At 48.4% G+C, this 27,864-nt stretch overlaps 4 protein-coding genes across 8 annotated transcripts; 2 read left to right on the forward strand and 2 right to left on the reverse strand.

The window, feature by feature from the left end:
- Positions 1-3,781: 3,781 nt before the first annotated feature.
- On the forward strand, positions 3,782-6,060 carry GPR182 (G protein-coupled receptor 182). The gene is made up of 2 exons (XM_033117522.1): positions 3,782-3,978; positions 4,493-6,060. Exon 2 carries the CDS (start codon positions 4,509-4,511, stop codon positions 5,709-5,711), a length of 1,203 nt encoding a protein of 400 aa, XP_032973413.1. The 5' UTR covers positions 3,782-3,978; positions 4,493-4,508; the 3' UTR covers positions 5,712-6,060.
- Positions 6,061-8,114: 2,054 nt separating this feature from the next.
- ZBTB39 (zinc finger and BTB domain containing 39) lies at positions 8,115-15,842 on the reverse strand. Of its 2 annotated transcripts, XM_033117520.1 has the most exons (3): positions 15,711-15,842; positions 12,238-14,186; positions 8,115-8,596 (listed from the first exon to the last, which is right to left on the reverse strand). In XM_033117520.1, exons 2-3 carry the CDS (start codon positions 14,140-14,142, stop codon positions 8,576-8,578), a joined length of 1,926 nt encoding a protein of 641 aa, XP_032973411.1. In that variant the 5' UTR covers positions 14,143-14,186; positions 15,711-15,842; the 3' UTR covers positions 8,115-8,575. The 2 variants fall into 2 exon arrangements, with proteins under 2 accessions (XP_032973411.1, XP_032973410.1); XM_033117519.1 differs by having other exon boundaries at positions 8,115-14,186.
- Positions 15,268-16,095, forward strand: LOC117028836 (translation initiation factor IF-2-like). Its single transcript, XM_033117694.1, has one exon. It carries the CDS (start codon positions 15,268-15,270, stop codon positions 16,093-16,095), a length of 828 nt encoding a protein of 275 aa, XP_032973585.1.
- Positions 16,096-20,326: 4,231 nt separating this feature from the next.
- On the reverse strand, positions 20,327-27,139 carry TAC3 (tachykinin precursor 3). Of its 4 annotated transcripts, none has more exons than XM_033117915.1 (8): positions 26,971-27,139; positions 26,308-26,420; positions 25,002-25,049; positions 23,784-23,880; positions 23,560-23,589; positions 23,025-23,078; positions 22,566-22,640; positions 20,327-20,544 (listed from the first exon to the last, which is right to left on the reverse strand). In XM_033117915.1, exons 2-7 carry the CDS (start codon positions 26,413-26,415, stop codon positions 22,567-22,569), a joined length of 411 nt encoding a protein of 136 aa, XP_032973806.1. In that variant the 5' UTR covers positions 26,416-26,420; positions 26,971-27,139; the 3' UTR covers positions 20,327-20,544; position 22,566. The 4 variants fall into 4 exon arrangements, with proteins under 4 accessions (XP_032973806.1, XP_032973805.1, XP_032973804.1 ...); XM_033117914.1 differs by having other exon boundaries at positions 20,327-20,541; positions 25,002-25,052; XM_033117913.1 differs by having other exon boundaries at positions 25,002-25,052.
- Positions 27,140-27,864: the final 725 nt, after the last annotated feature.

A 27,864-nucleotide genomic window follows, 5' to 3' on the forward strand; every position in this document is an offset into this window, starting at 1 on the left:
CCTGGGAAGATGCCTGCCTTTATCTGTACCTCCCAATAACTCTTCCCTGGTACTTTCCTTCCTTTTTGATTGTTGATTACAATGTCTTGTCTACATTTTTTTAAAGGGAGTTTGGGGAGGAGAAAGAGTAAATTTCCAGGAATTGTTTCACTGCTGCCACTCCTTTTGCTTGGAGCAAAGCTGTTTGTCCCCCTCCTCCTACCCAGATTGGCAAGGAGCCTGGGCTCCTGTCCCACCCTCCTTCCCTTCCTTCCAGTCTCTCTTTCCAGCTGTCCACCTTCTCCCTCCAATGAAAAACATCCACATTAAAACTGCAGAGCTATCACTTATTTCTTCCTGAGGGAACAGATTTCCCTCTGTGTCTCTACCAGAAGGGATCACCATTAGTTCCTCTGGCTGCAAATACACATTGGGTGATGTGAAGTCATAGGGGGCTGGGGAGAAGGTGGAGATGAGGCTGCAGAGGTAATGTCTCCATAGGGAAGGGAACAGGTCCTGGGGTGGAAGATTCAGAGACCTAGGAGAAATGAACTACTAAAATGTAGTCTTGAGAGGAATGGAAATGGCCATGGGTTGGAATGTGTGATCCATGTGGACAGAACAGAGACCGGAACTATGGTCTCCCAGGAGGGGGCTTGGTCTAATGGAGTCTCCATGTGCATGGGTCAAAGGCATGGAGAAGGAAGTAAAAATTTTCAGAAGACTCCTTACTGAGAAAAGATATCCATAGGCTAGAGTTTGAGACCTTAAAGAGAGAGAGAGAGTAGAACCATCTGAAAAATCCACGTAAACCACATTTTATATCATCATAGCTCATCAGAGAGGATGGTCTGGAAATTAAATTAATAATCGATCATGCCTACATGATGAAGCCTCCATAAAAGTCCCTAAACCATGAGTGAGGTTCAGAGATCTTCTGGGTTGGTGAACATATCCACATGCCAAGAGAGTGGTTCACCCCAACTACATGAGAACAGAAGCTCAGGACACTTCTCAACCTCATCCTATGTACCTCTCTATCTGGGTGTTATCTGTATCCTTTATAATAAACCCGAAAATGTAAGTAAATGTTTACCTGAGTTTTGTGAGCAGTTCCAGCAAATTATTGAAACTGAGGGTGAGTTGTGACCATAGTGAATATAAGTGTGGCATACCTGGAGACCCATTGCTTGTGACTGGCATCTAAAATAAGGACAACCTCTTACAATTGCCAAGATACGGAAATAACGAAAATGCCCATCAATTGGATTAAGAAATTGTGATACATATATAAAACGGAATACTACTCTGCCATAAAAAAGAATGAAATCTTACTATTTGTGACAACATGGATGGACCTAGAGTGTATTATGCTAAGTGAAATAAGTCAGGTGAGAAAGACAAATACCATATGATCTCACTTACATGTAGAATCTAAAGAATAAAATAAATGAGCGAACAAAGTAGAAACAGACTCGTAGATACAGAGAACAAACTGATGAGCACCAGATGGGAGGGGAGTTGGTGGGCCGGGTGAGAAAGGTGAAGGGATTAAGAAGTACAAATTGGTAGTTACAAAATAGTCACAGTGGGTGGTAAACACACAATGTGAGATATAGATAATGTATTACAGAATTGTACACCTGAAATCTATATAACTTTACTAACAATTGTCACCCCAATAAACTTTAATTTAAAAAAACAACAATAAAATAGTAACAGTGATATAAAGTACAGTATGGGGAATATAGTCAATAAAATTATAAAAACTATGTATAGTGTCAGATGGGTACTACTGGGGTATCACTTCATAAATTATATAAATGTCTAACCACTACACTGTATACCTGAAACTAATATAAAATAGTACTGAATGTCAATTATAATTTTAAAACAATAGTCATGGGGATATAAAGTACAGCATAGGGAATACAATCAATAATATTGTAATAACTATGTACAGTGTCATATGGGTAATAGACTTATTGGGGTGATCACTTTGTGAGGTATATGAATGTCTAATCACTATGTTGTTTTGTACACCTGTAACTAAGTTTAAAAAAGAATAATTTTAAGGGAATAAAATAAAATAAGAACAATCTTGTGGGCCTGAGACCTTAAGCATGTGGAGTCTGACACTAACTTTAGATGGTTCGTGTCAGAATTGAATTAAATTATAGGACACCCAGTTGGTGTCCGAAGAGTTGGATAATTGGTTGGCATCGGGGGGAACCCTATACATTTGGTGTCAGAAGTGTTGTGAGTAAAGAAACAATTTTTCTATAGAGGCTTTAAGAAAAATTAAAAACCATTCCTTTCTACAGAGATAGTTGGTGGTGATGGTTGCACAACAATGTAAATGTACTTAATGTTACTGAACTATATACTTAAAAATAGTTAAAATGGGAAATTTGATATTATGTTCATTTTGCCACAATAAAAAGTTAATTAGCAAACTTTTTTAGAAATCCCCTCTTTGAGTAAACAAAATGTGGTATATCCATGCAATGGAATATTACTCACCCATAAAAAGGAATGGCATACTCATACATGCTACAATGTGGATGAACCTCAAAAATATTATGCTAAGTGAATAAAAACCAGACACAAATGTCACACATTGTATGATTCCATTTATATTAAATATCCATAATAGGTAAATCCACAGAGACAGAAAGCAGAAGGGAGGCTTCCAGCGACTAGGGGAAAAGGGAAGGACTGCCTAATGAGTATGGTGGTTCCTTTTGAGGTAGTGAAAATGTTTTGGAACTAGATTGAGGTGGTGGTTGCACAACAATGCGAATGTACTAAATATCACTTAATTATACATTTTAAAATGGTTAATATTGTTATGGAGATTTTACCTCGATTAAATATATATAAACCTAATCCCCTCCAGCCAACACACTTTTGTCCTACGTCCTCAAAACATGGGCCAGCTCCAGCTGGCTCTGCCATCTGCACTGAGCAGATGTGAGACACACAACCTCTCTGGGCTTCACAGAGGATAAGGAAGCCCACTTTCCTCTCCACAGAGGTACCTCAGGGATCAAATGATTGATGAGGTGAAAGTGCTCTGAGAAGCAGGAAGCTCTGCTGACACGAGATGTTCACCAACAACGAAATCCATGCTGTGAGACTTACCCCATGGATTGGAGGAGAGAGAAGCCTAGTGACTTTCAATCAATCAATCAATCAATCTCTCTCTCTCTCTCTCTCTCTCACACACACACACACACCACCACGCACACACTTCATGAGAAGTATGGAACGATGGGGGAAAGACTGCTATTCTCCTGCTCCTCTCCATCCAGGAGTCTCCCTGAAGCTCAATGCTGCCCCTTCCCCACCCCACATACAGTCTTCCTATCTCTCCAGATTCTCAACTGAAATCAAAAAATGAAGACTGGAGAGAATAGCAGGGGGTGGGCATGAATCAGTGGAGGAAGGACCAGAGTGATTAAAAGTCTGACTGATTTTCACATTTATTTTAGCCCTCCCACCCCTCATCCAGTTCTGCTTTAGTAGGAATCAAGACAGGCAAGAGTGGGATTCCAAGCCTATTTAGAGAATGTAAAACGCATACATATGTAAAGCATTTAATGCAGGCCCACCCCTGTGCCAAGCACTTCACCGTGATGTCTCATCTAATTCTCACCACACCCCTAATAGTAGATACTATTGTCCCATTTTTCAGGAAAGAAACCAGGCTTTAAGAGATAAATTTGCACAGCTAGTGACGAGTCTGGATTTTAATGCTTGCAGCCTGACTCCTCCCCACTAGGGCACACTGGGTCTTTTGCTGTGACTTCCTCTCTAACTGGATTGGGGGAAGGCAGGAAAAACCCCAATCCTCTGCCACGGCCAGTGATACTGCTTGCCGGATGAGAAGGGCGGCCCTGAAGCCCAAAGCAAAGCCAGCGCCACTGCGACAGTCCCTCCAGCCTCCCTGCAGCTCCCCACCAGTCCAGATCCGCTGGCCCTCCAAAGGAAACTCAGGTGAGTGTCGCTGTCTCTCAGGGAAGAAGGGATTGGAGAGCACTGCCTTTCCTGCATGGTCCACAGATGTTCCCAGGGATGAATTAGAGGTGTGTGCGTGTCTGTGTGTGTGTCTGTGTGTGTGTCCCAAACCCATAGCCCAAATGGCAAGACAGAGCAAGGGCCCCTAACGAAGGCCAGCGTGAACGGGTGAAACACCAGGAGAGAAGTGGAGGTTGGAGACCACCCGGGGCTGGAGAAGAGTGGGACTGGCCAGGCTGTATAGAAATCTGGTTTGGCACAAAGAGTTCTGGTCTTTCCCACCATTGAGGCCCCTTAGCAAAATATCTCTGCTCTTGGGTCAAAACTGAGTTGTGTACTATTTTACCATTTGAATGCTCAACTTCCCTTTCTTGCCTCTTCAGACCTAGAATCTTTCCCCAAAGCCTCTTGGTCCCTGTGATCTGCTACCTGGGGAACACAAGGCTATTTTCCTGGTCTCCTTTCTCTTCCAACCCTCTCTTCTCCCCACTAGGCATTTGCTGGTCCTGATGTCAGTCATGGCCAGCATGGGGTCCAGTCCCACTAAGGAGGTCACTGCAGGGTCTGCCGGCGACCTTGGAGAGATCCACAACTGGACCGAACTGCTCTACTTCTTCAACCACACTTTGCCTGAGTGCCACACGGAGCTCAGTGAGAGCACCAAGCGAGTGGTCCTGTTTGTACTCTACCTGGCCATCTTCGTGGTCGGGCTGGTGGAGAACCTCCTGGTGATCTGGGTCAACTGGCGCTGCTCGGGCCGGGCAGGTCTGCTGGGCTTGTACATCCTCAACATGGCCATAGCAGACCTGGGCGTTGTCCTGTGTCTGCCCGTGTGGATGCTGGAAGTCACACTGGACTACACCTGGCTCTGGGGCAGCTTTGCCTGCCGCTTCACTCATTACTTCTACTTTGCCAACATGTACAGCAGCATCTTCTTCCTGGTGTGCCTCAGCATTGACCGCTATGTCACCCTCACCCACGCCTCTCCCTCCTGGCAGCGCCACCAGCACAGAGTGCGGCGGGTGATATGCGCAGGGGTCTGGGTGCTCTCGGCCATCATCCCGCTGCCCGAGGTGGTCCACATGCAGCTGGTACAGAGCTCTGAGCCTATGTGCCTCTTCATGGCACCTTTTGAAACCTACAGCACATGGGCCCTGGCGGTGACCCTTTCCACCACCATCCTGGGCTTTCTGCTGCCCTTCCTTCTCATCACAGTCTTCAACCTGCTGACGGTCTGCCGGCTTCGGCAGGCAGGACGGCCCGATGGCCGGCGCCACCACCTGCTGGTGTGTGCCTACATAGCTGTCTTTGTCATCTGCTGGCTGCCCTATCATGTGACCCTGCTGCTACTCACACTGCACGAGACCCACCTTTCCCTCCACTGCTACCTGGTCCACCTGCTCTACTTCTTCTACGACGTCATCGACTGTTTCTCCATGCTCCACTGTGTCGTCAACCCCATCCTTTACAACTTTCTCAGTCCGAGCTTCCGGAGCCGGCTGCTGAGCGCTGTGGTGCATTACCTTCCCAAGGTCCAGGCTGGGGCAGGCAAACGTGGTTCTTCCTCTTCCTCCTCCACTCAGCATTCCATCGTCATCACCAAGGAGGGCACCCAGCCCACTGCAGCAGGCTTCTACCACCACTCCACCCGGAACCTTCAGGCACCAAATGCCTCCCCCAGCTCTGTTCCTCAATCTCTTATGGCTAGTTGAGGTAGATTCCAGTCTCCTTCCTCAGTGAAGTAGAAAGCTGGAGGCGTGGGTGAGAGATTTGGGGGAAGTGGGAGCGGGGGAAAGGATCAGAACACCCATGGTCAATTTTGAGTTTATCTTGTATCTTGAGGTGGGGAGACGGAGCAGGGGCCGGGAGGGATAAAGAACGTGCCCTTGCTGGTGTACTATTTGTCTCGTTTCTCGTGTCTAATGCAGTCACACAGGAAAAAAAGATGAAATAAATAATAGAAACAGCCATGACTCTGGATCTCTGGGAAAATCTGCACTTGTAGCTGTGCTTGAGAAAGGAGTTAAGGCTAAAGAGATGCTTCGCTGAACCTAGACACTCATTGCAGCCATCACCCTGCCCGGAAAGAGTGAGCTCCACAGGAACCTCACAAAACTTTCCTTTTGTGTTTGTGTGCTTGTTTATCTCCCAGCGCACCATGCAGATTGTGGGGACAAGAGGCCAGAGGCCAAGGAACCAGGAGGCCTCAGCGTGACGGTTTCCTAGCAGTGCATCCTCAGTGCTGTGATAAATGCAGGGAATGGGGAAGCAGTGGGGGGTGGGGGAGCCAAGGTCTGAGCAGGCACCCAGCAGCTGGGTCGGCAGAATGGTTCTCCACCCCCTTCCGCCAGTCAGGAAGCTCTCCATTTCCTTGCTGATACTCTCCCCCTGGCTTGTCCATCCTGTGCCCCACCCCCCAAAGCAGAGGAGCTGTCCCAGACTCAATGCTCCTCACAACCCATCTCCCAGCTTTGGATCTGGGAAGAGATGTTATCAGAAATCCACCCCTGTGGAAATCTTTATCTACATTCCCCCTGCTCATTGGGTCCAAATCTCAAAGGGTCTTAAGCTACCAACTGTTGCTCCCTTTCTCTCCAGATCATAGGAAAGCATCAAGGGACATCCATTCTGGGAGCAGACCTTGGGACAGCCAGCAGCAGGCACTGACAGATGCTCTGTCCCTCAGCCTTTGTTCTCTTCACAGGACGGGAAGTAGAAAATTTCCAATTCTGGCACAGAGCAGAGATCTGACAGTATTCTTCCGTCAGTTCTCACTTGTATACTTCTCTCTGGCCTAGTCTTTTCATAATTTGTCTGTCTTCTATTAACACTTGCCCTATAGATAATAAAATAATTTCTCTTATTAACAAGTAGGTCTTCTGGAAAGGCTCATTTATCAGTTTGGGAAACTTAGGACTGTGACCATGAAGAACTCTGACTAAAGTAAAAGCCTAAGAACAGGTCCAAGTCCGCCAGTTCCAAGTCCTTGGTCTTAACCCTGCCTGTGGAGACTGAATGGCTTGTGGTCATAGCCACTGAGAGCCTCTGTCCTGCTCAGTACTGTGTGTCTATGTTTAACTTGGAATAACTCCTCACCGACCTGGAGCCGTCTCCTCTGCTTTTAGAAATCTGAAACTGTATTCACCAGATGCATTAAACATGTGTATGTACCAATGTTGTATGTACCCATTTGTCAGGAGCATGGGGGGAAAACCTGTATCTACAGTCCCCCTGCTCACTGGGCCCAAACCTCAAAGGGTCTTAAGCTACCAGTAGCTGCTCAGTGGCACAGAGCTGAAGGCTTTTTCAACCAGGAGAGTCTGGATTGTGACCTGGGGTTGCAGTTAAGGGCTTAACCTAACAACGCAGAAAATGCATTAAAAAGACTTTCCTCCCTTGTGCCCACATAAAAACCAAGCCAACATCCAATGCTCTTTATCACTGCCTCCTCTGACTTGGGTTTGAGAAGTTTCATAAAGGAAACCTAATTTTACATGCCACATCCCAGGTTACCTCAGATCTTGGCCACTTCCCCAAAATCATCAACCAGTCACCACCCTGGCAGCATGAATACTTCCTGGGCCTTGGAAGGAGGGAACTGGCTGTGCTGACTGCTCAGCATGTACTGAGCAGGGATGGGAGCCAGGCCCGCCGCAATGTGCTCTGAGACCAAATGGACCATATCACACCATAACTTCAACAGGAAATTATGCCAAATTTCCATCTCCGGTATTTCATCTGCCTGTTTCCACTCCAACACACCATGTCACAGGGAATTAAAAGGCACTGGCAAGACAATTTGTGGCCAAATCTTGAGTCCAAACAGACATTTACCAGAGGTCCACTGCACTCTCTGGGCCAACAGAAGATTCCCCTTAGGGACGTCTCCCTGAAAAGGTTGGGTCATTGACCATGTTGACACAGGTCAACAAGTTAACTCTGGGGAATTCCAGCTACAGGAAAGAAAAAATGTACTACCTGAAAGAATACTGCTACTGAAGAGATGACAGCCCACGTAGTCTGAACTCCAGGGATGAGCATGATCACGGTAAATAGGAAAAGAACTCCCATATCCAATTTCCTTTTTTTATTCTAAATAAAAAACCACACTTTGTGCCGAACAATGGAATATAAAAAAATCAGATGTACAACGATTTTAGACATCTACTATTTGGGGGGAAAAGTTTACAAAATATACAAAACTTTACAGCAATAGATAGTAAACACTTAAATATTAGGAGGTCAGTACTTATTAATTTAATGGAAGGAGTTAGACGTCAACAACTCTTCTCCATTTCATAAGAGACTTTAGCTAGTAGAGGTGGGAGGGGAGGGTGGACTGGACACGGGAAGGGTGTTAAAGAAACACTGAAATCCAAAGTTTTATTTCCATCCTGATGTCAAGTTTATGGCGAGGAATCACATTGAAACGAATGCTGTGTGCCCTGCTTCCTGACTCACTCGTGCAGGTTTTAGGAAAATGGATGTGTAGAGACTCGCAGATGGGCACAGACGTCTCCACACAGCCTCCTTTCGTGCCAACAAAATCAGTGTCCATCCATAAAGGGATTTAAATTCACTTCCACAGTTGAGTAGTCTGGGAAAATAGGGCACAGCAGGAGGTCAGAAGAGAAAGAAAACTTATCAGTAGCAAAACCTGACTGGGGAGAAGGTATTTAAGCCCAAAGGCTTGTCCTGGAGACAAAAGGGTGCTTGCTGTCAGATCAGAAGTCAAAAAGAACTTTTACCCATTTTCTGGTTCTTAGGGTTCACCTGGACCAGAAACTCCCCACCCCCAATTCCTTTCTTCCCAACTAACGTGAACTATAGAGAACCCATGGAATCTTAAAATGCAGGACTAAATATGAGGGTAACGCAGAGCTTCTCAGTGGGTGCTGTGGCATCAGTGAGTCATCAGTGCGTCCCAGGAGAGCTAGGACCCTGATCCCCTCCTCTGGCCACATGCAGCCTCTGCTGTTTACCCCAGTGTGCCATACAAGTATTACCCTCCCCTCAGGAAACAGGTTGGGAATGGCCTCGTGCTTGCTTTAATGCTCTATAGTTGCCATCTTGAAATTCTTAATTTTTTAAACAAAGGGCACTGCCAATTATGTAGTCGGTCCAGGGTATAGAACAAGAAACAGGAGGAAAAGGGAGAAGACAAGACATTCAAGGGTCAAACAGAACCTCAGAACAATACAGCAGGAGACGGTACTAAACTGGGCTCCAGGGCAGAGGGTGCAACAAATTCAAATGAACAGAAGATTGAAAAAATAAAAACTCAAAATAAAACGAATACCTTCCACCAGGGATCCTAGAGTGCCCTTTGCCACAATAGAGTTTCAAGTAAAACATTTCAGAAAAGGGTGAGTGAGAGGCCGAGGCAGTAAACATGACTCCAAACAGAGGGAGGGCTCAGGTGTGAATATGGGGGACACGTGGAGAAACAGGGTTTGGTCAATGAGCCTCATGAGCTGCTGAACCTGCTACATGTCTAACTGCAACCAACTGTGCCAACCTGAACAACCACTTGGCCTCAGGAGGATCAGGGAGGTGCAGGTTTTTTTTAGTGTTTCAGGGGCAAAGTTTCAAGGATTTGCTTTTTGGTTTACTGGCAAAAAGGGAATACTTCACAGTTTCAGGTTAAGTATACAGACTACCCAGCATCCATGACACCCTCCGTTTAGGAAAACGGTTTCTCCAGCATACTGATCCATTCTCGGCTATCTGGTTGGGTTCCAGTAAGTACCACCTCTCTTAAATCCGGCCATTCAAAAATCAGTCCTCACCAACAGTCTGGGAGGAATCACTCAGGCTTGAGAAGCTTAGTAGACACTTGATGGTAGTCTTGTACACATTTTCCTTCTTAAACTTCTAATGGTCAGTGTGGGAGACAGAGGGAGAAACTGGTCAGGGATGAAAAGTCTCAGTACTGCTTTCCTGATAAGAATTCCCAAAGGAACGTTTAACAAGGTGGGGTATAGATGGTAAAAGGTGGCCACTTGTACAAGTCCCTCATGTAATGGTCACCCCACCGGAGAGCCATGCACTCCAATTCAGAGGCTTTAACAGTTTCGGGCTAGAGAGAGAGGCAGCAGGTCCAACAGGGTTTTCCTGTATGACTTCATATAACTTTCCAAGTTTCGGAAGAATGAGAAAATGTGCAAAACAGATCCTTCGTGTGACTTGATCCCCTCAACTCAGTCCCTAATCTACTCCATCATAGGATGGAAGGAGAATGAAAGGCCTAGGAATTTAACAAGCCCCAACTTTCTAGAATTTACATTTATTACCTAAAGAGTTCCCTGGCTTTATTCTGCAAGAGACTATCTGGAGATAAAGAAAAGAACTTGTTTGTTTAGAAGCTTGACACATTCTCCCCCAGTTCTAGCCGATTTCCCAAATCTCTGGCCAGGACTGTCCCCTGGAATATGGCTCCGTGCTGGGGAGAAACTCATTTTCCTGAAGTCTCTTATCCAAAAGAGATGCTGGGTAATATGTATACAAAAATAAAAATAAATAAATATTAACATCCAAAAAGGCGTTGTTAGTTAATTAAAACCACTTGCTGTGAAACAGCCCGCAGTGCTGCTGAGTCCCACCGGGGCAGTGTCAGGGCCGAGGCCAGGGACTTCCAGAGCTCGCCTGAGCAGGTGAGGTAGTATGAGTTACTGAGGTGCCACCTAGTGAGTCTACAAGATTGAGGGCCCTCTCCCTCAAGCCTTCTTTGGGCAAGACCCCTCAAAAGCCAACAAGAACAAGACCAATCAGCCCCGTGGACCAGGCAGACACATTTCCCAGCCACCTAGGGAGGGTCTGAACCAGCTCACCAACCGATAGCACCCCCTGGCGGAAATGCAAAGACAGATCAGGATAAATTCCAGCAGGTCAAAGGTGAGCTGCCAAAGCTCCTGCCCAGTTGCACAAAGTAAACAACAGGTTACCCAACTGGGATAGACAGAACGCACATCCCACTACGTGCCACCAGTTACTTGGTCCCTTTAACCCTGAAAGGGCTCATATCCACCACTCCACCACCTCGTGGGGTCTTCTCGTGGGGTCTTCTCATCTACACCATAAGCCAAACACACTTCTAAGTGGGAGACTGCACATAAATTAAGGCAAGGCTGCTGCTGTCAGAGACATCCCCACCTCTCTATCAGGAAACTCAAGGTCCATGGAGGCAGCCAGATAACAGATGACGATATCAAAATGGCTCCCTGTCAGAGAAGGCCGGATGTCCTGGGCCATCACTCCATATCATGTTTCTTTGGAACTGAGGAGGAAAACAGAAACCTCCCTTGCTATCCATCCAGGCTGGTACTTCTGATGGCACTGCAGGACTGACGGCTGGCAAGGATTCATCCCAAAGCTTTCTAACCTAAATAGAAAGCTTAGTCCCCAGTCTGGATCTAGCTGCCAAAAGATTTTACTGTCCAGTCAGCAGATCAGAGCCATGGAACAAGCAGGCACCTCTGTTCCTGACACCTTTCCCTGCTGAGGGCTGGGCCTGGAACCTGAGGTGAGCTGCCCTGCTGACTAGTCTTTTCTGAATGACATTCCCAAAATCTCTCTCATAGCTGGTTATCCCAGTTGGAAATCTGGCAGTAATACCCACAGTGAAAACCTCTCTCCACCCCCTCTATCCAGTGAGGCTGTTGGTTGGATTCTTAGCAGCATAAAACCGATCAGTAAACTAAAACTCAAGAAGCTGGGGAAGGGGATCTAGTTGGCACCTGCCTGACGAGATCCCAAGACCAGCCTCAAAAGAACCAAAAACACAGCCCTCAAGGGCAAGAATCGGTAAGGAGGTAAACATGATAGGGCCGTTGCTTCTCAAAAACAGTAACAGCTCATGTGCTATTTCTTCTTTTTCTTCTTTAAATACAAGACAGAATTCCTAACAAGGCAAAATTGTAACTTCAGCTGGGGAGAGACCAACAGCCATTAGAAAATCAACGTCCTGGCTGCCACCTGGGAGACCCCCCCAGCTCTGCTGGGACCCAGTCAGCTGTCAGGGTTCTTTTCAGCCTCTTTGGAATGGATAATGTACATGAAGGTCTGCTCAATGGTGAAGTCGGGCGGGAGGCTGCCTTTGTGCACGCCAACGTGCTTACTCATGAGGTTGAGGGTGGAGCTATAGTGGCCACAGACCGTGCAGCGGTACATGAGGGCCCCTGAGTGCGTCTTCAGGTGGCACTTGATAGTTGAGCGGCCTCGGAAAAACTTGTGGCATACCTTGCACTGGTATGGTTTCTCACCCGTGTGGATCCGCCGGTGGTAGTTAAACTCGCTTGTGTGGGCAAATCTTTTGCCACAGACCTTGCAGCTGTACTTGCTGTTTCCAGGTTGGCCCTGCAGAGCCAGCTCCTCACTCAGGAAATCCTCTGCTGGCAGCTTCCGCTTCTGGAGAGCTGGGTGCTGTAGCCCAAAACCAGGCCGTGGGTCAAGGCCACTGTTGCATTTGTGCTGGCTGACATGGTAGCGATAGGCAGCCTCCGACTTAAAGCTCTGGCTGCACAAGTGGCAGCGGAAGACGGTGTCTTCCAGGCTTTGGTGCACAGCCATGTGCTTCTCGAGGAGATGCAAGTCCACAAAGCTGTTTGCACAGACAGAGCAGGAGAAAACTGAAATGCCGAGATGGGAGAGAGTGTGCCACATGAGGCTGCAGAGGTTGAGGTGGCGCTGGTCACAGACACTGCAGGCCTGGCCCTTCAAGTTTAGATGGTCAAGGATGTGGCCCCGGACCACATGGAAATCTTTGGCCAATGCCTTCCCACAGGCAGCACATTTCAGCTCTGTGGAGGCTGCCCCTGAAAACAGACCCAGCTTCCCAGGTAGGGGATCATTGGGGTGGACAATGATGTTGTTCTCAAATATTCCATCCCGTCGATGAAGGGTCAGCTGCCACTGGGTAAAGAACTTTGTTTCACACATGTCACAGGAGAAGAGGAAAATACCAATGTGGGACAGAACGTGAGTCACCCGGGAGTTTCTGTCCTGAAAGTGGGTCTCACAGACCTTGCAGTTGCCTGTCAGCAGGTCCACGTGGTCCCGAGCATGCTGTCGGATCAGTTGAATATTGGGCTCTAGAACTTTCTTGCACACCTGGCAGGGCATGGCCTTATTCTCTCGGCTGTCATTCTCTCCAAAAGTCAGCTCATCCTCACTGTCGTCACTCAACTCAATCACCTCCTCCGCTGTGCCTATCTCCTCGGTGGGGTCTTCAAACTGCAACTCATCATCCCCCAGGTCCTCCAGCTGGAGCTCATCCATCTGCCCAAAGCCTGGATCTTTGGAGTGGTCACTATTGCTCAGACAGGAGTTGGTCCCAGTGGTAATGTCTATTGCATTGTCAGGGGGGAAGAAGCTGTTTTTACTGAAGTCTCCATTGCTCTGAACTTTGTATGGCTGGCAGGAGCTTGTGCTCGTTTGGATGCCCACGCCGACAGTGCCTAGGACGGGCTGAGTCACCATGTTAGGTACAGACGTGAAAGGAGCAGGAGTATCGCGGTCTTCTGTCTTTGGTGGCAGTGGCTGCTGAGGCTGAGGCAGGCTATGGTTAGTGTCACTAGAAACATTTCTCTCTTCCTCTTTATAGCTTCCTCCAGCATCACTCGGTAAGACATAGTTTCTCTCAGGCCCAAAGGGTTCCCCAGCACCCCGGAGTTCTCCGAGGGGATGGGGAGGTTCTGCTGAGCTACAACTCAGGGAGCTCGAGTGGCTCTCACTGGTGCTGGTCAGGGGCTTGGCCACAGCAGTGCTCTCCAAGTCAGGAAAGGTGGAGTGACAGGCCCGGAGGAGGTCCTCCATACCCAGACGCTCCGCTACCTCATAGATGACCCCAACGTTGATGAGGTCCGTGAAGAGCTCCGATGTGTAGACAAAGCTCAGAATCTTCTCAAAGTTGGCGGGTGTGATGAAGTCCACCACATAGGTCCTGGCAGCATCGAGCCCAGTATTTAGGAAGAGGTTCTGGAAGTAGCCAGCCGCACAGGCCAGCACAGCTTTGTGGGCTGGGAAGGAGCGGCTCCCCACCACAATGGTGACATCGCACATGGTCTCCGAGAGCCGGCACTTGTTGAGTTCCTTCAGCAGGTTGTTGGGGTGGTTGGTGCTTTGCAGTTTGATCCTCATGCCCATCTTAGCAGCTCCTATGAAGTTGCCTTCTTATCAGCACAGTTAATCTGTGGACAGCAAAAAAAAAAAGTTGGATGGCCAAACACATCCTTGCAAGTGAGGCACTCTGCAGGAGAAAATACCATCAGTCTGAGTGTCTCTAAGCCCCAAGTTGAGGGGGCAGGAGTGAACAGACATGGAAAGCTGCTCCATTCTGCCAGGGGCAAGGACAGCAAAAATGATGGGACAATGAATGACCTCTCTCCTTGTATATACCCAAATACAGAGTTATGACAAAATCCAAGAGTACTGATCTGATACCTAGTCTTTAAGAGTCAGTGAGAGAGGTTGTAGGCCTGGTTGGACAGAAGCTAGTGCCGTAGAGGTATCCGGCCAGAGATATCGTCTCAGACACAATCTTACACTTCACTTCCAGAGCAACAGGCTCAAATCTTTCTCACATTAATTTCCTAATTTCCTCCTGAATACAGGCTTTCCTATCTCGTTGAGTACATTCTCTTCCCTTACGATGCCAAATGCCATATACACACTTGAACACAATTATCAAAGTTCCATTAGCTACTGAGGAAAAGCTAAGATGCTCCACTCCACCTTTTAGTTTTCTAACATTACTGTGTCCTTTCAGTCTCTAAATAAATCTTGTGCTCATTCTTGAGTTCCCATCTCTCCCTACCTGTGCTACCTGCCTACTCTCATCTTTTCACAACCCAGAGCCATTCAGAAGTTAAAACACTTCAGAGCCCAAAGGAGTAAAGCAAAGAACACAACTGTAGTACTTAATATTGCTTTATGCTTTATTTCTTTTCACCACCCTTTCTGGGGTTTATGCTTATGTTGACCAGAACTAAGAGATTTACTTGATGCCATAAGAACGCATCAAGTAAATCTTGATGCATCAAATTATATAGGTAAGACTCCTAAAAGGCTTGCTCAATACCACTTTTTCCCCTTTTCGAGTCCTACAAGCCTAAAGATAAGTTAACTGCATTCTCGTCCTGTCTCACAACTCGCCCTGCGTAACACAGCCCCCTTCTCCACCTCACCATTCTAGTAATTCCCAACTTTTTCTGGGGCCCAGGAAGCTTCTGAGCATTGTTTGGGTACCAGCCAAGCATCTCCCGAGCCCTGATGGATACATATCAACGGTCAGCAGGTCAGGGCACTGGGAAGTCTGAGTGGGGAGTAAGAGGGAGGCAGATTCCGAACTTCCGAGAAGGCACCCCAACAATCCCGTGGCGCCGCAGTCTCCCCTCTGGAAGGTCGAATCCGGGAAGAAGGGCGTTGGATCCGGCTGGGGCACTCCATCGGGAGGGCACCGAGCGCACCGGTACATCCCCAAAGACCGGCGATTGCCTGGGAGACTCCGGAGGGGGTGGGGGGCAGGCGGCAGGGCGCGGGGCCGGCCGGGGAGCAAGGGATCCGCGGCGGGGCCATCCGGGGTCGGCGCACGGCCGGGGAGGATGGGTCCAGCGCAGGGGAGTGGGCTGGAAGGAACACAGCGAGAGCGAGAGAAAGGACGGGACGGAGGTCGGGCCTCGGCCAGGGACAGCCCTCTGCCCGGCCGCGCTTACCCGGCTCCGCGGGGCCCGAGCACCATCGCCGCCGCCGCCTCACACAAAGGCCCCGGCCCGCCGTGCCCGGCCCGACAAGGAGGCGGCGCCGCCGGCCGCGGCCAGACTCTCCATCCGCCGCGCCGCTCGCCGCACCGGCCCGGGCCGCCCCCGTCGCCCGGCCCGCAGCGCCCCCCGCCGTCCCGGAGGAGGCAGCGCCCCCCGCCGCTGGACCTCAGCGTCCCCCGCCGCCCGGGAGGAGGCAGCGCCCCCCCATGGCGGCGACGGGAGCGAGGCGGGAGGGGTGAAAAGCCACCAAGCCTGGGGCCCGCTCCCCAGACCCCGCGCGGCCCTGCGACGTTACCACCACCACCACCACCACCCCGCCCAGTTCTGGCTTTTCTGAAGCACTCCAACCACTCCCTCCTCGTCCTGGTACCTGGAGAAGTGAAAAACCCTATTGCCAACTCTAAGCTCTCCTCGCCTCTCCTGTTCTCTCTCCCTCCCTCTTCAATACATAGGAACCCCTTAGTCTCCAGGACCCTTCTGTTTGAGTCTCTCTCCTATCTCATCCACTGGCAGATGATAAAGGGCAGTCAGGCACAAACCCCCAAGGCAGGCACATGCTACAGTTCAGTAATTGCTGGATGGATGAATGGGAATAAGGGGACGTACCGGACGATGCCAACTGATCTAAGCCAGTTTGGCTGTTCAGCAATCATGAGTTATTTTGATGAATTTGGGAGATTGTGTGTCCCCTTTTCCACAACCTCACTAACTGATGGTAGATCACACCAAAAGCAAGCATAATATTAAATGCTGCCGAACATGTAATACTTATTAGCAAGGAGATGTAAAAACAGCCACATGACCTGATCTTCTTTGGGCGCAGGCAGTCTCATTTAGCTCTCTCTCATGAAAGGGTCAGTTGGAGACTGATACATGTTTCCATGACAGGCCCAAGCCCTACAGCTGGATGAGTTGGCCAAGCTCTTCTGAAGTAGAACATCACACAATGAATATACTCCAAACCTCCAGCGTGACTCTGAGACATAGGCTGCAAGACTTAGCAAGAGTCTTGAGCCTGTTCAATCTTTTTAACCAACTGCCTTCCATCTATTTAAAAAGAGACAACAGGCCCAAAATGGAGTCATTTGTGCTGAGCTATATTACCAAACAAAGACTTAATACCTAACCTAATTGCAGTTTCAGCCTCTCTCAGGAATGTAACCTTAACCAGTCAGTCTGGAATTTTCCTGGTCAGCACTAGTGAGGTAATCTGCCTAATAAAACCCTGTTGGCCCTCAGAGGAAGGTGACCTTGCCTGAAACAATCCACTCTTTGCTAAATAACTTCCTTGTCCCACCTCTTTCTGCCTTTGAAGGCTTTCCTTTTCTACAGCCCTTCGGAGCTCCTTTCTATTGTAGCAAATAGAAAAACACGGGATTGATTGCCTGATCATGAATGGTTGAATAAAGCCAATTTGATCTTAAATTTACTTGGTTGAATTTTATCTTTTTAACAGTGGCAACCTTGCATCAAGTAAGTCTATCAGCACCATTTTTCTAACAGGCTTAGATGATGATTAGCATTTTTTAGCAATAAAGCATTTTTTAATTACAGTATGTACATTGCTTTTTTTAGACATAATGCTATTGCCCTCTTAATAGGCTATAGTATAGTGTAAACATGACTTTTATATGCGCTGGGAAACCAAAAAAGTTTTGTGCCTCGCTTTATTGCAATATTTACTTTATTGCAGTGGTCTGGGACCTAACACGCTATATCTCCAAGATATGCCTGTGTTTGTATGGTCTTCATCCCCATTTCTGGCACAGAGCTCCTAAAAATTTCCTAAGTGATTGAGAACCATGAAGGTGTCTGTTGTTATAAATAAATGACTTTTGGACCACACCTAAGATGGGGGTTGGTTGCCAGGAGAACCAAACTTTTGATTAGATGGTTGGAACTTTTGGTCCCAACCCCCTGACCTCCAGTGAAGGAGGAAGAGAGCCTGGAGGTTGAATCAATCACCAATGGTCAATGATTTAATCAATTACGCTGTCAAGTGAAATCAAAAAGAGTCTGGAGGCTTTGGCTAGAAATAAATGATGAAGATTTATTTAAGGGTCTTAAGGTTTGCAAACCAGAAACACAACTAGGCAATACCCAGAGTGTTCTGAAGAAGAAAGAAAAGCTAAGGGTTCTTATAGTAAAAAGTACATTCTTGAGAGGAATCAGCCTGGTATTCTTAGCCTCTGGATTGGTTCAAGATGGTAATCCTCTAGGTGACTGTTGGTCTGGATAATGGATGTGTCAAGTGGTCTGGATATGTAAACATTCTATCCTTAGTCCTTCAGGGGGTCATCAGAGGGTTATTTGGAGGTTCGCTGTACATACAGGACTGGAAAGTTAAAAAATTTAAGTGCCCAGCCTAGTTAAAACAAGACTAAAATTGTTTCCTCATGCCTCAACCTACTTTAGTAATTTAGTAGCTTGACTACAGTGATTCCATTTTATTTCTTCACTTGATTTCTCAATGCCTGTTTAATGAAGCCTCCATAAAAACCAAAAGTTCAGCGAGTTCCCAGGTTGGTGAACACTTGGAGACTCGGGGAAAGGAGAGTTGGGTATTCAAAGAGAGCGTGGAAGCTCCACACCCCTTGCCCCATGCCTGGCCCTATGCATCTCTTCCCTCTGGCTATTCCCGAGTTGTGTCCTTTTATAATAAACAGGTTATCTAGTGAATAATTGGGTTTCCTGAGTTCTGTGAGCCACTCTAGCAAATTAATTGAACCCAGGAAGCAGGTCATGGGAACCTCCAATCTGTAGGCTGTCAGTCTAAAGCATAGGTAAGAAGCTGGGCCTGGATTGGCATCTGAGGTTAGAGTCTTGTCAGAATAAGCCCTCAACCCATAAAATCTGATACCATCTCTGGGTAGATAGTGTCGGAGCATTGCTTGGTGTGTGGAAAACTCCCACTGCACACATGTGGGAATTGAGTCCAGAACCTTTAATACTGAATCTTTTTTAAAATAAATCATGCAATCACAATAGCACACATACACAAAGCTGAATGGAGAAGGGCCATGAATCCAGTCTTGTTGGCCAGGTATCCTTAGGCATCAACTTCTTTATAACAGGAAGAGGAGAGCCAGGATTCCTTCACACATTCTCCAAGTACAAAAACGGAATCTGATTTAAAATGTGTCTTTATTTTCCCTGGAATCCTCAATGCTGCAGTTTTTATCAGTCCCACCAGAGAGCGACCTTTCTGCATTTATGCTCCTACTTGGCAAAGTGTGTCGTCTCAGCACACATGCCAGACTCCCAAGTTTGAGCAGAACCAACTCTTGAAGCTTTCATGACCCAAATAAATCCCCCAGATTCTGCAAAAGATACCCTACTTTTACACCCTCTAAATAGATCATTTTGAAAAGCCAACAAGATGACTCACCGGAAAAAGGCTTAATGATCTGGGGTGAGGGCATTCTTTGACCTCTAGCAATTCACCTGACACCAAGGATACTGAGGTGAGCTCGCCCTTTTTCTCAGTCCTGACATACAGCTGTGAGTGCAAAGTTGCCGCAGTCAAGTTCTGGGAAGAGGGAACTTTCACTATGTTGAAAGAACTGCAGGAAGTGGCCTCTGGCTCCATGGTCCTGTCTTTATACTTCCTTGGGAGAGCTGAATATTGACTTGTATCAGGGTGGTTGAGGGACTTGGCCAAGGTCCCTGCACCGGTCTAAGATAGAGAATCTGAGGATTTCCCAGGCCGTTCCATTAGGGTACAGAACTCCCTTTGAGATCAGTAGGCTGTGATAGTTGGCACATCATATTAATGAAAACACCCATACACACCTCAGTTAAGTGGCTTACATATACTGTGAACTACTAGAACAGTGTTACAGGAGCCGGTAACAGTGTATTATAGAAGAGTCTGAAATAAATGTTTCCCCTTTATAATAACTAAAGTGACCAGTTAACACTGAAAACATCTGCTCCCTTCTTTCTCAGCTGCTACAGTAACTTCTCTGTCCATTTCCCATCCTGGCAAGATCAAGAGTTGTTTTTCTTGTCCACGGCCCTGCTAGACTGTAAACACTGTATATGGGTCACCGTCTCATCCCCATGACCCATTGCAGGACCCATTCTTGACATTTGGGGACAGAATAATGATACAGTGCTAGAGATGCATACTCTTCTGTGGCTGGCTCTTTGCACAGCCTTGATCCCCACCTCCCTTCTCTAAGTAGAGTCAGATTCAGGGATTAATATCTCACAGGCCCATCCTAGAAATACAGACAAGCCCTTCAGAATATGTTTTTTCTTTATCTGTGAACTTTTTTGAGTGCTAGAAACCATCTTCCAAATTCATTTATTTATTCTTTTAATCACTAAATAAATCTCCTGATGCTAATTGTATGGAGCACTGAGTAAGGCACTGTCGGGAAAATTCACGTGTACAAAATAAAGATACTTCCATTTATATATGATACACGTGTGTATGTTTGCATATCATATATATGTATGTGTGTATGATGTAGCTGGAAGAGTCAAGCAAGAGAAAAAGAAAACCCCACGCACCAACAAAATACATGACTCTAGGTCATACATAAAAATCCTTTATTGTTGAGGAGACCAGGGGAATCCACAGTCAATGCCAGCTGGGACAGGCGATGCCCACTGAACAGTTTCTACATCACTATGGGGTTGAGGGATGGGGAAGGAGTCAAAGCACGAGAGTGTTACAAGGCTGGGAAGAGAAAGGAAAGTAGGAGTGCATGCACCTGGGGATTCAGAGAGGGCAACAGGGTGTCTTCATGATGCAGCCCAGGCGTCCAGAAGTGAACTGCTGAGAACCAAAAAAAGGAAATCACATTTTCTATCCTGTAAAACTCCCACCAACCACGGGCTAGGGAAGCACTGGGAGAAGGGGAGGGCATCTGTAAGGGAGAAGGGGAGAGAACGGAAGTCTGATGCACAGCTATCCCTCAGTGTTTAACTAGAGGACTGAATTCTCATAGCTGCAGGTGTTTGTACCTTTCCAGCTGTGTATTTCTCATTCACTTATAAACACCTGTGCACATGTTCTGTTGAGGACTATGCAAAAGATGTAGCGACAAAGTTCATATCATCCTAGCATCCGCATGAGCCAGGCACACACACAGCCCCGTCCACTGCGCCCTGGTGCTAATGCTCCCCCAGCCTCACCCAGTCCTTCCTCCTCTTTCCAGAAACCCCAGAAAGCCTGGGGACCACTTCCTTTTTCAGCAATTTCATCTGAATGAAATAAGACGACACAATGATCTTTGTTGATTCATCCAGTCTAATCTCTTTTAAATGCCAGCCACCAGGGACCTTATGTCCTATTCTTCCTGGCACCTAACAGGTTGAGAATGCTCCATCAGTGGTGAGATTATGAAGGCTGCAATTATGGGCCTCTGAAAGAGCCTAGATTCACCAGCAAGCAGTAAAAGTAGATTTCCACAATGCACTTGTTTCTGCTATTTGTATAAAATACTATGGCAAAATTACACTGTAATTATCTTTACGGCCGATGCATAACGCTGGGAGAGAGTATGTCATCCAGATATAGCTGTCCGTATAATTATCTGGCGGTCGGCAGGACTGAAATAACCATCTAATGAGAGCAAAATGATACGGTAAGTACCATGTAATCAGCGAGTTACGGTTATTACGGCTGTTTGCGCCCTCTCACCCAACACTGAATGGGGGCCAGACCTCATCTCTGGCCCAGGGAGTCATGCGCAGTTTCATCGAGAGCCAGTTCCTGCTCCTTGGGTCTCCCTTGAGACCAATGAGTGTGGGTAACAGGGGCAACAGTCCCTCCGTGATAACTGAGGCTTCCCAATCCCTCTTCTTCTCTCCCCCCACTTCTTTCTTTGGAACCAAGTGCAAAGAAAGCCATCAGTTAAGCTGCTATTGCCATGTGTGGGAAGATAGTGTCAAGGCAGAAGTTTCCGTGTTCTGACTAGACATTTCCCTGGGGTACTCTCACACTCGCAGAGCAAGTGAGAGATCCGTCAGCCCACTCAGGCCTGGGGTCCAGCCCAGACTGCTCTAGGCAGACAGACCGGAGCCAGCCAGGGCCAACACTAGGACATTCCTCATGCCGCTCAGACTGCAACAATCATAACAAAGCCAGCAGAGCACTGTGTGCCCAGCACTGTTCGGAACACTTTACCTATACTCAGTCATCAAAACCACAGCCCTGCAAGGTACTATCGTCATCCCCGTTTTTCGGATGGAGAAATCGAGGGACACGGTCAAGGGGACACAGCTAGTGAGTGGCAGATCCAGGATTCAAACTCAAGCCATCCTCTTATCCATTACACTACACAGAGCAACTAAGATACAGTTTCCAGCTAGCACCCATTAGATTTCAGAGTTCCTTGCATCTCTTCCTAAATCACCCTTTTGGAGAACTATGCACTAGACCCAGTAACCAGAGATTCTGAATGATCCGAACAGTGAGCCTGCCTAGGAGGCGAAATGCTTCACTTGTGAACTGGATGTGGTACGTGTAATTATCAGATGACGATCTCTCCATCTTTTGCACAGATCAGGAGAGAACGCGGTCCAAACAACAGAAGTTGCCCATCAGAGAAGCCCCAAAGGAAAGTGATGAAAAAGAGAGAGGTGTGTGTGTGCGTGTGTGTGTGTGTGGGTGTGTGTGTGTTCGCAGACAAGCACATACCTCTAAGTGTTGGTGTGTTTGACTGTGTTTGGGGCACTGGCAGTGTATTTTAGGGCAAATTTATGAGCATTAATGCCTGTAGCGTGAGACAAAATGTTTCTCTGTCAACCTACACACACATAGTACCCCCTGCTCTCCTCACCGACAATCCTTACCTCATTCCACATTGGTAGGATACTTGAGGCTGCCAAAGCTGGGGACATTCTCTTGGTTCACATCGATAGGAGAGTCTGGGGTGAAGTAAACACTGTCGTTAGGAGGGAGTTTTCTGAATGTGACCTTCACCCTGACCCGACAATGAGGGACTGGATGTGAAAGGCAGCATTGGAAGACAGAGTCGGGAGGAAGAGGCGTGCTTTGTTCAGGAGATGAGGAGAAAGCAGGGCCTCCCTAACCACTCCTGCTCCCAGCTGCTGCAGAACCATCTTATAAGGGTCTCCCCACTCTGCTCCCAGAGAAGGCTGCACTGTGGATCCAATCTGATTGGGGAGAAGGGGCTGAAGAACCTTCACTGTGGCTGAGAAAAGTCATGACTTTCCCTCTCAGGACAAATATGAGATATTTGACTTCTGCATATCGTGGCCGATACGCTGAACCCTTCCACACACTCCTACCTGGCTGGATGTTCCTCTTGCCCATAAGTCCCACAAAGAAGTCATGCATGTCACCTGCAAAAAAAAGGCCAACATTGCCCACAGTGACAATGAGGGGGTGATGTGTTCCCTGAGACACGTGTCAAGTCTTCTGAGATTGGATTTCTCATCTCTGTTTCTGTCTCTTGCCACAGCTTGACACCCCACAGTTAGCAGGCTTTTCCCTAAGCCCACCCTCTCCACCCATCTCGCCCTCCTCCACATTTTCAGAATTCTCTGCCCCAGCAGATGCCTGGCTTAGAATCTTCACAGCCACCAAGACGTCCTCTTGGTTCCCAATGACCAGCCAGCAGAGGGAGAGTCCACCACGTCCCTCACACCTGCTTCCTCCTAGTTCCCAGTGGCCCCCCAATTCAGGAGAGGCTAGCTGAACCGTTGCAGCTGGCATATTGTTTGTGCCAGCTGAGATGGGGCCAGCCGAAATAGTCACTGGGCCGCATGCCCGTGATGCTCTGGGCAAGTGGTCAGCAGAGAGAGGGAGGAAGAGGCTACTCACGTTTCTGGAAGAGTGACAATTTCTTAGGATCTGTGAAAGCAAGAACAGGTATATACCTAGGGATTGGAATCTGGAAAGTGACCATTAGGGGGTGGTTCAGATCACAACCGTCAGTTATTCACTAGGCCGGCTGCAGGCTCCTTCCCACCGAAAGGGGTCTCCCGGGCCCATTGAATCTTCAGAATTCTGCCCCCCACATCCCTGTCCCCAGGGCTGCATCCTACCCTGGCTAGCCTTGCCCAGAGTTTTGAGTAATTCATCCACAGAGACCGAGCCGCTGCCGGAGAGTGTCTTGAGCAACTGGTTGATATCCGGGACTTTCTAAGGGAAAGAAACAAAGGGGGCTGAGGCAGGAGGCTCACATCCAAACTATTCCCTCTTTTCCCATGAGAAACAGCCTCTCGTAGAGACTATCACAGCTGAACCTGACATCTCATTCCTTTCAGGATTTCCTCTGGTATCCAACAGAAGAGAAATGTGGTCCATGGCCCAGGAGCACCACCGCTGGGACCTTGTTAGAAATGCATATTCTCAGTCTTACCCCAGACCTACTAAGAATCTGCATTTTAACCAGGCCCCAGATGACTCATATGCATATATGCATACCAAGGTTTGAGAAGCCCTGGGAAAGGGAACACATTGGGCATCCCTTAGAGACTAACCAATTGTCTCACTTTGCCCAGGACTAAGGGACTTCCTGGGATGTGGAACTTTCAGTGCTCAAGCTGAGATGGTCCTGGCAAAACTGAGACAGTTCGTCAAGCTGAGATGGTCCTGGCAAAACTGAGACAGTTCGTCATGTGATCTCCAACTCCAGGGCCCTTTTGAGCCCTCTTGCTTGAGGCTCTCTCCCAGCTCCTGCCACCTCGGTTCTTTGGGCTGTCAGTTCTTTGCTCCCTGGCACATCAGGGACTAGTTTGCCCGAGGGTGCGGTTGCCCCCCTGAGTGAGCCATGAATTCCCCCATCACAAGAAAGGCTGATGAGACAGAGCGAGTGTCCCCTGGTCTGTGCTCCATGACGGAGTTGCCGACAGGACTCTGTCCTGGGGACGGGGGAGGGGAGGCCACTGGGGCACATCTGCAGCCCTGAAATACCCGCACTCTGCACCGTCTGTGGATGTTTCTCTCTGTGTTTCCCACTGCCGCTCACTCTTTTTTTCTCCATGGGTTTCTGTCTCTGGATTTTTCTCCCTCTTCCCTTTTTTATCCTGGATTTAAAATTCCAGGAAGGCAGCACGTTCAGAGTGATACCTCTTCTCCTCCACCCACAAACGACCCCTAGATTCTGGACCTGATGCCAAGCAGGGGCTCTCAATTGTCTTGGTGATTTTTTTTTTTTTTAGCAACTTGGGCACAGCAGGATGCTTGGTGGGCACACACCACATACCCAGCTCATTGCAGCTGCAGGGAGACTGACAGTGATCATGCTTGGAGATTCTCACCTTGAATCTCAGAGGTGCCACTCTGTCCAGAGTCCACACGTCCCTGGGCTGCTGAGCACACACAGAAGCACAGTGACACAGGCTGCACCCCATACAGACCAACCCAGTTGCTTGGGCACTCATATGTCCTACCCTCTTCCCACCCCAATTTCCCTCATCGTCACAGACCTGCGAGGGAAGCGGTATGACAGAAATCTCTTTCATTGACCAAGAGCAAGGTCTCAAAGCAAATCTGTGTCAGAGGAATATACCCAGAAATTCTATCTTAAGCTGAAACTTTGGGTTCCAAACACAGTGTCCAGTCCATATTTGGCACTTCCCATGTGTTTTTTGAATGTGGTACAACTGCTGCCATCTGCCAGGCTGTCAGCCCATCGGGCCCTGGGACACCCCACCAGCTGGATGAAGGCTGGTGATCTCTCTCTTTGCCCAGCACATAGCTTCCCAGGTAACCACATACCGCAAATTATTCAAATGCTCTGCCCACCTCCTATAAAGAGATGCTAAACAGATTTGAGGGGGAGAGGCAGGTAGACTTCACACACTGAATTCGTAAAAAGTTCCACCTATAATCGTCTTAAAAGCATTTGTACCAATATAATTGCTATCATTTCAAAACCCTAAGAAGAATTCCTCCTTCTTCTCCCTCTGTAGCCCTATCCTGACAAGTCCTATTCTTTTCTTAGAAGAGCTTTGAAAATCAGGGCCTAACCCATTTTGTTTGTTTGTTTGTTTGTTTCCCCATCCTGACTAAGCAGAGGCTGGAGGAGGGAAAGGGGGAGGATGGAGGGAAGGCTTGGGATCTTAGGAACACCGGAGTTGACCAGGGGTGGACGAGCAGGGGATAAGGGAGTTTATTTGAAATTTGTAAACAAAATAATACACATAACTGATAGATAAAATAGCATACAATTGACCATTTGGGAGAGAAATTCTGTGTTTCACTACATCCGGGGAGCAGAAAGGATCTGCACCCCCTGCAAAGGGACAGAACCTGAGCTGGACCATCGAAAACCTTAGACCCCCTGGCCTACCCCTCGCACTACCATCTAGTCACCAAGTCACCGGTCCATCGTATTGGTAAGGCACCTTTTACATTCAAGGCGTCCAACTCACGCAGAGGGACAGAGACACCAACACCCAGACAGTGAAAACAGGAGTTGACAAGAGGCGCAGGGAAACCCAGCCCTCTGACGGATAATTCTGCCCACCTTCCCCCCTACAGCTTTTGGGACCAGCAGAGTGCTGCTCCCGTGATGTTGCCCAGTACTCTGCCAGGGCGGGCCCAGAGGGAGGGGTACCTTACCTCCTTGCGGCCCCCACGAGGTACCATCTGCTCCTGTGACTCCTCACAGACAGCCCCCTGAGCCAGGCTGAGGGCCAGGATGGCTGCCAACAGCAGGGCACTCCGCATGGTGCCTAGGAGGGCAAAGGGACAGAAAGGGAAGGTGGGGTGAAGGATGCTACACGGGCGAATGCAGGAAACATTGATAACCAGTAGCCCTGCTTCCCCAGCTTCCAACTCCCGCATGCGAGCCCTGGTCAGGGTGAGCACCTCCGAGCAGGGGGGGACATCCCTTGGGCTCAGTTCACCTGCTTCCCCATCAGACATTTTCCCAGGATGTGCACCTGGCAATGAGCAAGGGTGCAATAGGGCCAGGGACCCTGGGCTCTGAAGGAAGATGATAGATTTATAGAATATGCACAGATCTCTTTCCTTACTTAGCTTGAAGAGGGATTCTGGATGTTATTCTCCAGCACTAGGCAACACCAAGACTTAGACAAAAACTTTCTAATATGAAACAATCAGCTTGCACCCAAACATTACTAGCTCTCAACCTCTTTCTTTCGGCATTCTGCTCACTTCCCAGTGCCCTGCTCCCGATCAAAGGCTGCCACCTCCTTTATTTCTCCTGACTCTGGCCCCTGTCCTTTGGTGCCAACTCCAGTCCTTCCCTTTCGTGCCTACCTGTGGAGCAGCTTTGAGCCTAGAGCTGGATGGTTTAGCAGGATCAGGGAGCTGGCCGGGAGCACTGCCTGCTCCCCACAAAAGCTGGTGAAGCTGGTGCTGCTGTGAAGAGAGAAGCGGGGGGAATGGAGGGGATCTGGGAATGTGGCAGGATCTCCGCCCAAGCTCCCTGATAAAGGCTCTGGGAGAGTCTGGGGGAGCTGGGGGAGGGGCTGAGAATCACCAATCCCAGGGTGGCTGGAGAGGAGCGGGGAGGCTGGTAGGAAGGAAGGTATAGGCTGCAGCCACACACACACACACACACACACACACACACACACACACACTCACACACACCACAAACCCAGCAGTGAGCTGGAGTTATCTGGCAGCCCACTTTCCAACAGCCCCTGAGCTCGGCATACGAAGGAATAATATGTGTATGGTTTGTCACAAAATTTCCAAGCCAGGTCTAGCTCAATAAGTATAGTCCCTGGGCCTCTTTTTCCTCCTTGTTCACTCACCAGCTCTTTGCCCTTTAAACCCTCAGACTAGACTGCCAGGCCAGAACAGTTTCAGTCTGGTGCTTCTCTAGCCCTCCCACCATCAGGACGGCCAGGCTCAGCCCCCAAGGATGGGGAGGGGAGTCTGGCATCCCCTCAAGTCCTCTTTTCCCCCTCTGTCCTCCTCTCAGCTGGAGTAGAACCGTCACCCTGGTCCTCCAAAGAACTGCGGGTCAGCACTTCTCCCTGCTGTTGACTCCAGAGACCCCCAGGGTCTGGCTCTCTGCACCACCCCCACTGCCCAGGCCTCTCCCACTCCACTCCCTCTGGAGCCCTGAATCAGCCTGACTTAGCTGCATCCTTCTAGTTGCCCCACTGTAACCTCAGAAAGGAGGAACAGAACCCTACAGCC

Source organism: Rhinolophus ferrumequinum, chromosome 10, assembly GCF_004115265.2.
Source record: "Rhinolophus ferrumequinum isolate MPI-CBG mRhiFer1 chromosome 10, mRhiFer1_v1.p, whole genome shotgun sequence".
Lineage (NCBI taxonomy): Eukaryota > Metazoa > Chordata > Mammalia > Chiroptera > Rhinolophidae > Rhinolophus > Rhinolophus ferrumequinum.

Coding starts and splice junctions, on each gene's coding strand:
- GPR182 (XM_033117522.1), top strand. CDS start 4,509: ATGTCAGTCATGGCCAGCATGGGGTCCAGTCCCACTAAGGAGGTCACT.
- ZBTB39 (XM_033117519.1), bottom strand. CDS start 14,142: ATGGGCATGAGGATCAAACTGCAAAGCACCAACCACCCCAACAACCTG.
- LOC117028836 (XM_033117694.1), top strand. CDS start 15,268: ATGGATACATATCAACGGTCAGCAGGTCAGGGCACTGGGAAGTCTGAG.
- TAC3 (XM_033117914.1), bottom strand. CDS start 26,415: ATGCGGAGTGCCCTGCTGTTGGCAGCCATCCTGGCCCTCAGCCTGGCT. Junction 23,079..23,559: donor ATTGTCACTCTTCCAGAAAC/GTGAGTAGCCTC, acceptor TTTTTTTTGCAG/GTGACATGCATGACTTCTTT. Junction 22,641..23,024: donor CAAGAGGAACATCCAGCCAG/GTAGGAGTGTGT, acceptor ACTTCACCCCAG/ACTCTCCTATCGATGTGAAC.